The sequence below is a fragment of the Stegodyphus dumicola genome, chromosome 7, assembly GCF_044657685.1.
Source record: "Stegodyphus dumicola isolate Sdum_Otavi_A_Nest chromosome 7, ASM4465768v1".
Taxonomy (NCBI): Eukaryota; Metazoa; Arthropoda; class Arachnida; order Araneae; family Eresidae; genus Stegodyphus; species Stegodyphus dumicola.
Genome location: NC_140774.1, coordinates 90882107 through 90895071, shown reverse-complemented (window position 1 = coordinate 90895071; position 12965 = coordinate 90882107). Strand labels below are relative to the sequence as shown.

Here is a 12965-nt window from a genome sequence, read left to right as displayed (position 1 = left end):
GATAACCCATAAAATACATATTTGTCAAAGAGTCACAAAAATTATTTCTCAAAAATGTTAATTAACATTCAAAATTAATCGTAAAAAACAAATAGAAATGTCAGATAAGTGAAATTAAGGACTTTTAAGAACCAAAAGTCGTTTCCACAAAACAAAACAAAAACAAAACAAAAAAAAAACCCTAAGCACTTTTAAGTTCTTTTAAAGGCCATACAAATTTTGGTTTCCCATCACAACAAAGGGAGCCACCTGTTAATTTATCTGATGCTTGTAGTAATATATTGATTATATACAAAATATACAAAATATTTTGATTTGAAAATGTGGCAAATGGTGTATTACGTTTGAAGTGATGAAGATGCAGCCGTAACAGTTTCCTTAAAATAAAATGGTAGTCCATCTTCTGCATTCAAATGGCCATTACAATATTTTACTCTGTATCTATGGAAAGTTTGCCTATAAATCCTCCTACATGTGGCCCATGTAACAGGTGTGTCGCAAAGGCAAGTGATGGAAAAGCTCATCAAGGTAAAATTGTTAAATAAGAGTATGCCACTTGATTTTCACGGCCCCTGCGATAAACCGTGCAGTTTTGTAACAAAAAAAAAAAAAAAAAAAAAAAAAAAAGAACGTACTTTTACGTATTTGACGAACCGTGTGATATCATAATAATCGTTTTTGCAGTTTAAACATTATAGAAAAACGTGTTCAACTTTTAACTTACCGAGTAGTGCGGAAGATTCCGTATAGTTTTCCCAGGAAAAAGATATATTACCTCGCAAACGAATATGTACAAATGGCCACGAAATGAAACTATATGTAAACGAAAAAAATGTAGCGAAACATGAAAATTTATAAAAGAAAAGAGCCCATTCGATTCAACAACTGGTTCAGTGGTTCCAAACACCATTCCTAACCACTCTGCTTTTCTCTAGTGTTGGGCAGAGGAACTAATGCCACTTAAGTGGTGCGATACAACTCAACATCTGTCAAAATACGACGATTGACTGGAAATATTATTATAAGAGAGATTGTCCGATAGATTTACTTCGACAACCTAAAGAACGAATAAGTGGCTCTGGAAAACTAGTCCAGCTTGAGGATAATTTGTTCGTGGGAAAAAAAAAAAAAAAAAAACGCTGGCAGGCTACTTCCACAGCAGTATATATTCGGCGGATTAAGTCGTGAAAGTGGCGAGTGCTTGCTTTTTCAAGTACCAAATCGAAAAGCAGGCACACCTATATCAACGACGGTATAACACAGAAGGATCAAAGATATATTCAGATTGTTGGCGACAGACGAGCCAACAATCAATAAAACAGACGAGCTTACAGCAATTTAACTGTGAATCACACATTTAATTTTGTTGATCCAACAATGGGTGCTGACACCCAAAATATGGGAAGATTGCGAGGTTCTGTTAAGTGGCGAAACAAAAAGCAAATATGCCTCTACATCATCAGAGTCGTATCTTTCCAAATTCATGTAGCGGAAATGTTTTGGGAAAGAAAAACCTTTTAATGCCGCACTAAAATCAATCGCAGACACAAACTACATGGTACGTAGTTTAAACTTGGCAATAATCTTAGCGCTTTGATAACGTGGGCCGGAAAAATCAAGTAGCACCGATAAAAGCATATATATATATATATATATATATATATATATATGTAATGATATCTTTAAATCGATTGATTAAATTAAATTCTACTCATATTGCTTAATAATGTGTTGGCGATTCTCTACCTAAATTGCATCCCTGTTCCTAAATTTTGGCGAAATCCTTTCTTTATTATAAATTATATTAACCTGTTGGCGCCCGCCAAATCATGAAACTCATAAATCTGTCATATTACATAAAAAGTCCTTAAGAACACTCCTGATGAGGAGATAGCGTCACCTCGTGATTTCAATTAATATCGCTGACTGGATAAGCCATGGACCTTATAAGAAATAGACTAACCCTGTAGGCGAGGCGCGCGTCACTGACATGTCGGCAAGAAAGAGTAGGGACGATCTGGTTTACTTTAACATTGAAACCTATGGCGTTTGTATCACATAACTCTTTTTAATTATTAAATGTGATACGTTGTATAGTGATGAGATTATGAAACCCACAGTTTTTTCCAAATAGAATTTAATATATCTCATTAAAGCACTTTTTACTGCATTTCGCGCATTTATTCCACGCGTAATTCTTGTACAAACATCTTTACTTTGGTAAAACGGTAAAAACACTAAGCACAAAATTTATGAACTTAATTTTGTGTAAAAATAAAATAAAATTAAATAAGATTGATAGTACGTGATGCTTTGAAATAAATAAGGTAAAATTAAACAAGATCTGATATTTTTTTTTTTCTTTTTAAATTTAATGAAAATTTTCAGACAGTGATTTTCCAAAGTATAATAACATTACAAAACGATCATATTTATTTGATTATATGATCATTAAATTATTAACATTAAAGTGGATTAGTTATTTTAATAATTCATAAAATTCGGAGCATAAAATTTTCTAAGCGTAATGAAGGAAAAAAAAGATAAAATAAAATCTAGAAGCACTAAAATTTTATATTATAGGAAACTTTTTTTAAAGTTTTGTGCGTTACCTATATTTATTGATTATCATGTTCTTCGCCCGTAAACCACATACATTTGAAAACAGTATATCCTTAGAATTTTCGCATTGGAGGTAAAACTGTTATTTTCCGTACAGTGGTCGCTCTGAACTCGTTGAGTTTGTTAATCAAAAATTTGTTATAAAGTTTTACAAAATATGAAATAGATTAAAATAAATTCGAAATTCGGCCATCCAGATGCCCACGTTCGGTTGGAGGATTACATTATTCAAAATTTGATGGCTCTAGATACTGTCGTTTTTGTCACAGTGCAAGAAACATACATGTATTCATGCATATTTCTTCATTATTTAATTTCTTTACATATAATACAGGGCGATAATATTTGGTAACAACAATTTGCAAGGAGACATGGACACTTATAGTAAAACAGCGCAAAATTCCGCTTTGAAACTAACAGCCTTTCTGGGCGACCGCCGCAGAACTAAAATAAATTTAAAAAAATCTTCACTATAAAATACAAGCAAAATTAATTATTACGGTTAAATACAATTTTAATATTAGAATTAAACGCATAAAAATTTTTAAGGCGCAAAAGTCTTTAGCACTATGATGTATTATGGAAGATAATTGAAATAAAATTCCTTTATAGAAATTGTGCTATAATACTCATCTATAATTTTAAAAAAGCAGCACAATTTAGAATTTTAAGCAAAACTTTCAAAAATTCGTTTTTAAATATTTTAGTACTTTTCACTTATTTACACCCATAAAAAGCATAAAAATTGCAAGAGAAAATTGCTTATTTGAAATTTTCTATTAGTTCAGATTTAAAATATTATTTTCTAAAAGAATTAGTTACAAATTTCGTTACAGCATAGGAAAAGCTAAAAAAATATCCAGCCCTGAAAGCATGGAATAGCTTTATAATTATTTGGAACGTTAATTATGCTTGATAAATATGCTAAAGTTTTAAAAATTAATCTCAATTTCAAAAATAAAAATATATAGAAATTCTAATTTGTCAAATGAGGCGCTACATACAGCTTTTTCTTGATAATTATACACGCTGCAATAGCCAACCAATGTTAAATTTCTGCAAGTCGTCCCTACACCTCCGGATGTGATCAAGGTGACAGCCGTCAACGCCTCAGACGAGGGAGAAAACTTGTTTGGGTTAGTCTATTTCTTATAAGCTCTATGGGATGAGCAGTATGATGTACACATATCTATAAATAGGGCTTCTCCTAAAGGTACAGGAGGAACGCTTGCGAGATGGATGCCAAAATAAACGTATCACTTTATAATTCCAAAATTTGTCTCATTCCTGTTGCCCTGGCTGCACAACAAAAATAATGTATGAGATTCTATATTTCATATATATATATATATTTAACGCTGTTACGTATTTATATGCTTTAATTGAAAAGTTGCAACCTGAAAATAGCATTATGGGACATATAGTTTTAAACTGCGAAAAGCGCTGAATAATTTACAGTTTCTTTCTGTATGTCAAGACAGCTGTCTGTCCGTACCAACTAATGGCTGTTAACAAGGATTAATATAGTAAATAATTCATCTGATTAAAACTAACAATCCAATAATAAAACATTTCGTACTGCAGAGTTTCGTGGTAGACATGCTTGATCATGCTCCCGATCAATGATTAATTAAGCTAATTAAGATCATCTAAAGACAATAATTACATTTTATTATAATTGAATATGAATAATTTATAAAATAATTTACTTTCGATCTCAGTAATTAGCACCGCCTTAGCGATAATGTTTAGAACTACTACCTCTCTCCATGTTTTAAATCTCTTCAACATTTCTGAAAAGTATACACAGAATCTGAAAGCTTTTCTGTTTATTGCGCATAAAAAAGATTTTGATTAGAACAACTTATTTAACTTGAAACAAACGTTATATCAGGGATTAAATTAGATTAAATTACGAATTATTATTTTATCATTTCTTTTAAATGTAAAACTTTTACATATTTCTGCAAATGCATTTATGAGTTAAGAATTCGGCTCGTCATTTTGATAAAACTATTATGAATTAGAAGCGACAGCCTTCTATCGTAACCAAATGAAAGATAAATTATGCAATATAATTAATTTTATTGACTTTGTCTGTAGTTTACGTCCCAATATTTTAAATCAGTTTCATATTAAAAATAATACAATTTCTAAATCTTGAAAAGATTTTCATTATTAAACAGATATTTTAGAAAAATTTTATTGTCTAGCTTGATATAATTGAATTGACATGTTCGTAGACCTTTGTTAAAATTTTAAAATTTTCTGCGAAATAATTTTTAAATGTGCAAAAGTATTAAATACATATGATGTTATCTAAAAATTTTAAATTCACTTATTTCATTTATTTAATTATGAAATGCTAGGACAAAATATTTATGTGTCAGTACTGAAGAGTGTGAATAGAACTAAAAAGCAAAAGCCTTTCGTTTTAAAAAATTTTATATACGAACCTTCCTAATACATCTGCGGCTGTCATCAGATTGGCTACATAATCTAAGGATGGTCATAAAGGTGCAAGAGATCTAAGTTTTCGAAAGAAAGAGAAAGATTAATGCTTTTAATTTTATTTAAATGCTTACATATTCAGTTTCATAATTTAAACGTCTTTATGATGTAAATGCAGTTGCATTTTATATTGATATTTTTGCTATTATTTTCCATTAATACTCTATCACTGCAATGAAAATTTTTTATTTTTACTAAATTATGTTACAGAAGGAAAAATCAGTGAAATCTTTTCCAGCTGTTATTTGTTCTGTTCGTGGAAAACACAATTCCTTGAGTAGGAATAATAAAGTGGATAGGACTGAACTGAATGAGACTAAGAAAGAAGTGAAGTACCTCTCGGTCTCAAGATATTGCGATTCATATTCAATTGATAAAGCTTGCAGAAAACTGTTTCCTTTTTCTTTCACTGTGTTTGCTATTTGTTATTGGGTCTATTATCTCAGCAGTTTTTATTATCATTAATCACCTAATCGATGTACTTAAAGTATCATTAACCAAAGAACTCAAATCAAACCAAGTGTTTCCATATTTGCTGTAATGAGTTAACACTGTCACAATTGTGAATATGCCATATCATAGTCATTTTCTGAATTTCTAATTCATACGTACCTAACAGGGTTAAACAATTGCCGAATTTTTTGTATTACTACATATAATATCCAGGCCAATTGTTTTCTTATTTGATGTTACAGGAATTTACACTGCTACAACTGAGAATGTATACTGCCATAATCTAATCATTTGCTAAATTTCTAATTCACGCAGAGCTAAGAAGATCAAGAAAACTAGTGCCGAATCTTTTGTATTACTACTATATAAAATATTCAAACTAATTTCTTTCTTATCTGATGTTACATGAATTTACACTGCCACAACTGAGAATTTATACTACCATATTATAGTCATTTGCTGAATTTCTAATTCACGATTAGCTAATAAGATCAAAAAACAAGTGCCGAATCGAATCTTTTGTATTACTATTAGATAAAATATTGAAACCAATTGTTTTCTTATCTGATGTTACGTGAATTTACACTGCCACAATTGAGAATTTATACTGCCATATTCTAGTCATTTACTGAATTTCTAATTCATTCGCAACTAAATAAGATCAAACAAGCGTCGACTTTTTTGTACTGATAAGTATATATTTCAAATAAGTCATTATAATAACGACTCTTTGAACTTTTATAAAAGCCTAACTAAATAAATAAAATATTAATGTATTATTTTTAACTAATAACTATTAGCATAGCAGGAAAAAAATTTACCTTGTCAAACTCAAACATCTAAATAACCTAACAAACTAAATCTCATTTTCTGAATATTAAGTGGATGGACTCTACTATTGGCTTAATACGGCCTTTACCTAAATACAATAAATTAATGCAGCAGGTTTTAGTTATAACTATTTTCCAAAATGTCCAAATTTACCAGCAGTAAAATGTTATATTTAATTAATTAGCTTCGACTAACTAACGTCGAACTTGCACAATTTGTGTAGGCAAAACAAAATTACGTGAAATGTTTTTGACATTGTTAACGATTGAGAGCTGGTGGATAAAAACACACTTAATCATACGTTTAATAATACGTAGTCAATCATTTTACGTTTCTATTTTCATTGACAAAAGCTTTTATGCATCACTGGCAAATTGGCGCTTTGAGCCCCTGTTCTTGAATATATTTTATAGTTTTAAGACGTTGTGGTAAGAAAAGCAGCGAGAGCAATCTATTTAGCAAGAGAAGCAGAGAGCAAATGCGGCATGTTCATGATAAAATACTCATTCAGAATGATTTAATTCAGTCCACATTTCTCTTATTGGTTGTTATGTAAGATAAAAAAAATGAGTAAATCAAAAATTCTAGTTTTAATTTACTGTAGTTTCTTAACTTTCCGTTTTAATTTGCATATTCCCCCCGCTATCCTAAAAATAGACATTGCTCATAATAAATCGCTTTTAAATGCATTATTACAAAATTGATTAATGTCGTATAATGAACGCTGTACAACGAACGCTAATGACATAATAATAATTTTACACAAAAGCTTCATCCAATAATGAGTTCGATTTCAGCACTTTCTCAATCTACACCATACTTCTTTGCTCAATTGTTGCAATCTGAGAATTACACCATTTACTTTAAAACATTGTTTTTTAATTTTCTTTTCCTAACCCAATAGACGAAAAGCACTCAACTTCTTTTGTTCTCTCTTTATTAAATTTTTATTCCGAACACAAATTTAGTTCTTGTCAGAGACTAAACTAGACACCTTTTTAAATTTTCCACTAGACATGGTCGCTTTAGCTTTTGCAAATAACAGTCGTTTGTAGATTTCATTTATTCATTGCATAATTATAATACTAAATTCCCAGAATTTTATGTTACTTTTTTATGCACATTTCACTTTTCAATTATATTGCCTAAAATCAGTTTTATTTTAGCTATTTATTTTCTTAAATCAGTTTTATTTAGTATTTTATACTCATTTGCAACAATTTACAGTGTCACAACGCTTAACATTTTTTCTATTAATTTTCAAAACCACATTTTTATTATCATTTTAAATACTAATATTCGAAACTATTTCTTTGTTAGTCATATTAACATTTCTCTAAAAATAATAAAGGAAATTTAACAACTATTTCATTTTCAGACTACTAAAAATGTTAATAATTATCCAAAGATTTTTAATTTCAGTTTAAACTTTCCCAAACAAAAACGGTTGAAAATATTTCTTAAATTCATTTCTAAATGTATTCAACATAAATACTGAAATCTAGTTTAGAAATGTTTTAATGCCATACAATTTTAATTTGCTATTTTCATAAAAATAGCATTTCAAATCTAAATTCAAAAGAATAGCAATAATAGTTTCTTTACTGATGATTATAAAAACATTTCCAGCTGCAATAACTTATGAAAGACTTGCTCCATAGTTATGAAATTTTAACACACATTATTAACAAGATAGCAACATTAAATGTCTTCACAAAACCTATAAATTCAAAATAATTCAAATGCACTTTCTGTTTTTTAACAATAACTTAAATGTTTTCTCAAAACAGCGATATCAAAATAATTTTTAACAGAAATACTCGATGTAAAAAGTAAAGCCCTTAACACATTTATTGAATAAGGAGCAGAGGTAATTCGTTCAATGACGTCTGCTAAAGCATAAATGGAAACTTTAAAATCAAAAGTAAAGGAATAAATAGCGCAAGCACTTAAAAGCACATTTCTATTTACAATGCAATTGCTATCAGAACTACTATACACTGCATCTTTCAAAAGATGTAGAAATTAAGTGATTTTTTATGCCACGATCTCAAAAGAGTTTCTAACTTCTATCGATGCATTTGATTTGTGAATATTTCATTTACATAATGATGAATACATTAAGAAATCGTGATTTCGCTTTGAAGCCTTGGAACTCTGCATTTCAAATACACGCTTAGTAAGAGAAATTAAACTGCTGATGCATCAGTGAAAATTCTTGACTTTTGTTGATATATTTGAGGCAAAATTGTTAGTGAAGCGCGAATCTCCCCATAGGCTGTCTATAATGAAATTCTTCAGTAAAATACAAATTTTGTGTAAATATAAATAAAATATTTTTCAGATTTTAGTTTCATTTTGTAATGAATACTATTTTAAAAGGATTTGTAGAATATTATCTAATATAATTTAGATCTTTTCTGCTAATAGTACAAATAAATTATGGTCACACAGTTGTTAAGACTTAAAACGTTTCTAAAAACTAATGTCTTTTTCTGATGTACAATAACTTTTATATAGGACATCAAAAAAATATGAAATGGTTATGTTAGTACAACAGTTGTAGAATTATTTTCGCATATATTGTACATTATGTATGCAATTTTTACGTTAAAAACGTTGTATCAACCTATGTATGTATTTTTATATATTTTTGTATAAGTGAAAAATATTTCTTAAATTTTTTCTTCAAACATTTGAAATATTGTACTTATTGTTAATCGCACAAATTATGCCATTTCCTTCTGCATCTGTAAATTTGCTTCCGTCAGCATTGTACGAATTTTTTTTAATTTAAAAATTTCTTTGAAATGAGGTAAAATATGTTATTCTCTAGAACATGCATCCTATAGCAACTAGTTTTGATTCTGTTTAAAGCTGAAATTTGTTTTGAATATCACTGATTGTTCATCCAAATGACATTTACATACGAGGTGTGACGCAAAGAAAAAAAAAAAAAAAAAAAACTAGACTAAGTGCGTAGCTTGAAAACAGAGTTGGTAACAACTGCTTTGGTGACGTCATGCAACACATCTCCTCTTCGTGTGGCCAGTTCCGACTTAACCAACCACGCCAGTGGGAGTACTGCATCATTGAATGAACACGTGCAACTGCATTCTGCGGAAAAAATGTCTAATGTAAAAACACATCAACATCACGTTTCTTATAAAACTTCAGAAATCAGCCACGGAGAAAACATTTCAAATGCTAACCGAGGTTTATAGAGATAAAACTTTGTCTCATGCACGTGTGTTTGAATGGCATAAGCGGTTTTCAGGGAGCGAAAGAAAATTTGTAAGAGGACGGGGCGTCCAGCACGTTCACCGGGATTAAATGGGTTCCCAGTGGTCAGACTGTTAAACAACACTAGTACAACATTACTACATTGAAGTACTAAAAAGACTTCGTGTAAAAATTAAGGAAAAAAAGGCCATAGTTGTGGAGTGATGGATGGCTGTTGCACCAGGACAATGCCCTGCTCACACGGCCCTACCTGTCAAGCAGTTTCTGGCCAGAAAAATCATTACTTTGATGGGGCATCCTCTTTATTCACCTGATTTGACTCCATGCGACTTTTTTTTTATTTCCTAAAGTTAAATGTTACTTAAAGGGAACCCATTTTACCTCAGCTGAAGAGGTTCAGATAAAAACGGAGAATTTCCTGAAGTGCCTTCCAAAAACCTGGTTCCAGAATTACCAGCAATGGCAGCACGGAATGCAGAAGTGTGTAAAGGCTGAAGGGAACTACTTTGAACGTGATAATGTCTCGGGGAACTGATTCTGTAAGTGCAATTATTTATTGGTCCAGTCTCTTTTTTTGTGTGTGTATGTGTGTGTGTGTGTGTCACACCTTGCACCATTAAATCTTACTTTTATTGTGTATTATTTGTTTCTAAGTTTTTATATGTAAACTATCTTCTCTTAGATATATATGCGAGAAACAGCAAAACGTAATCTTAATACCGAAAAATAAAAATAAAATCATGCAACAGCCAAGTGAACTACATATATATTATTTTAACAGTTTCAGCTATCGGTGCGCATAGACTCATTAACTTGCTGTTAAATATGATCCTGAAGGGGGTAAAAAAGTCTGGAACTTCGAAGCATACACATAGGTCAGAGCTGAGCAGTTAACTGAGTTTTAAATATCTGAGAACAATATGCAGCAAGCATTCTTTAGACAATGAGAAAAGGATTTTGATACCTACATATGTCGCTTCAGCAGATTTGAGAGATGGATCCATTAGAAGGTAGCCGCTGGCAAGGAACCAAGCTTTAGAGGTGTAGTGAAACCAGGAACTACCAATTATGTTGACAGTAACAGAAGTTTTCCTTGTAGAATTCAGGTGTTACTAACACACCAACATATTTTCATTTAAAAAGTGAGAGTTATATTAAAACTGTATGAAGCATTTCAATATCTATGTATGTTCGTACTGTATAAAAAAGTATTAAGTTGATGTTGTGGCTGTTTCTCCTATGCTAGTAAAACAACGCGGAAAATAAAAATAAAGAATCAATGTACCAAAAATAAAATTGTTTATTATTAATCAGATGTGCGTAATCCTTTGGTGGATTACTAATATTTTAAGAACCAGCGGTTATGTAAATTCATAAAACCTTACGAATTATAATCTGGCGAAAGATTTAGTGACGGAAAATTCTTATGTGCAGGAAATGGGATTGTGATTTTAATGCCACAAAGTTTCCTTATAAGTATGTTTCAAATTGCAGGTATCTGATGATTCATAAATTACAAAATTTCATTTTAACATTTAATATTCACAATTTCACTTAAATATGTTTCCCATGAATCAGTTTTACGTGAAATTTCTAATATGTGACTGTACCTCACTTTTTCATAAACGTGTCATTCGGAAATCGTGTTTCGGAGTTACAAGGAGTTTTTACAAATTCTTAACACGAAAAGCTATATATTTCCTCATAGTAATATGAAAATATAAAAATGAAATTTCCATGCAGATATTTATGCTCTTTGTGGATTACTAATTTAATTAAAAGCTTTACATGAACTTTTTGGGAGTTTCGGTTTTACACTCAATGACTTATATGTTGGAAATAAGACAAATAACAGCGAATGCAACAAAGGACCTTCAAAAATATTTTGCAAATTTCCCAACGCTGGATAAAACAAATTCTTACTTCTAAACATTACAAAATTTCAGTTTCACTTATTATGTTCATAGTTAGCGAAACTCTTCTAGATTAGCATAACACTATAAACTCCTATTAGCACAACTCCTTCTAGATTTGCCATAATTCAGAGACGTACAGCAGCACCAACTTTTCTCAATCCCAGTTTATATAGCGTACGGTCAAGCGTATAACAGCGTACATAACAGCGTAAGCTCAAGTGCACATTAAAATCAATAACAGAAATTAAATTTTGCTACCTTTTTTCTAACAACGTAATATTAGAAATATCAAATTTTAATTAACATTTACACCTATGCCGCTCTGCTCAGTACTGTCGATGCTGATTGCCATCTGGTTAGGCACGGGCACAAATCCTGAAGACTATTTGTAAACATAAGGCATCTGTGCGGCATCAGTGCTGCCAGATGGTGCGATTTTGCGCAAATTTGCGATTTTTGACAAACTTGTGCTGTTAAAATTTTAGTATTTGCGATTTTGTGAAATTTTGCGACATCCATCATTTTCGTATGCTGCTTTTTTCGACTTCAAAGATATTTTAATGTATCGTAAAATGCTTTTATTTTTAAATAATTTATCAATTAAATATAATATATATTAAAAAATATTTTATTTAGGCTTAAGTAGAAATTGACTTCTGGCAATCTTATTTACATGTGGGCTTTCCTTTTTCAAGGCTGCACATCTTGATGCCGATATAACTATGAGAAAGGGGTAAGGGAACTGGAAAAATGTAAAAAAAAAAGAAAAAAAATGCTTCGGGGCCTCTCCCCACCCTCCCTCGCTCCCCTTGCATTTTGTTTTTAAGTCAGTTCCGCCCCCTCCCAGTTTTATGGTGATAATGAATCGAACCAAAGAACTGAACTTGTAGCTTGCGCCTCATTCATACTCCTGGTTGTAATATTGCTAAGAACTAAGTAACGGAAAGGACTTAAAAATCAGTGCACGGCATTTTTCTAAATAGCAACAAAAATAAATTTAACAGTGAAAGAACAAGGCTTTCTTAAGTAATCAGAATCTGAAACAGATCCACCACACAGAACGGAAAACTCAGTGAAAAGCATTCCTCAATTAAAATGTTCACAATTAAGCAAAAAAAAAAAAAAAAAAAAAAAAAAAAAAAAAAAAAAAAAGAATTAAAAACATTAACTGCTTACTCAAAAAAAAAAAAAAAAAAAAAAAAAAAAGAGAGAGAGATGACTGTCTAAACGCGAGCAATCTCTTAAGGATGGATTTTTACAAATTCATTTAAAAATTGAAACCTAAATTAAATGAGAATTAATTTAAAAAGAAATGGATATTAAAGAATTGAAATTGAACAATAGAGTTTTAAAATTTTCGTTAAAGCTAAGATACGTCATAAAAAAGAC

The 12965-nt window shown here is 30.5% G+C and overlaps 1 protein-coding gene across 2 annotated transcripts in view; it reads left to right on the top strand.

Moving 5' to 3' along the window:
• Nucleotides 1–7659, top strand: part of LOC118195498 (glycine receptor subunit alphaZ1-like) — a 72186-nt gene extending 64527 nt beyond the window's left edge. For both annotated transcript variants that reach the window (XM_035366822.2, XM_035366821.2), the window contains one exon: nucleotides 5344–7659. In XM_035366822.2, coding sequence (XP_035222713.2) covers nucleotides 5344–5598 — 255 coding nt within the window. In that variant the 3' untranslated portion in view covers nucleotides 5599–7659. The remainder of the gene's footprint in view (nucleotides 1–5343) is intronic.
• Nucleotides 7660–12965: the final 5306 nt, after the last annotated feature.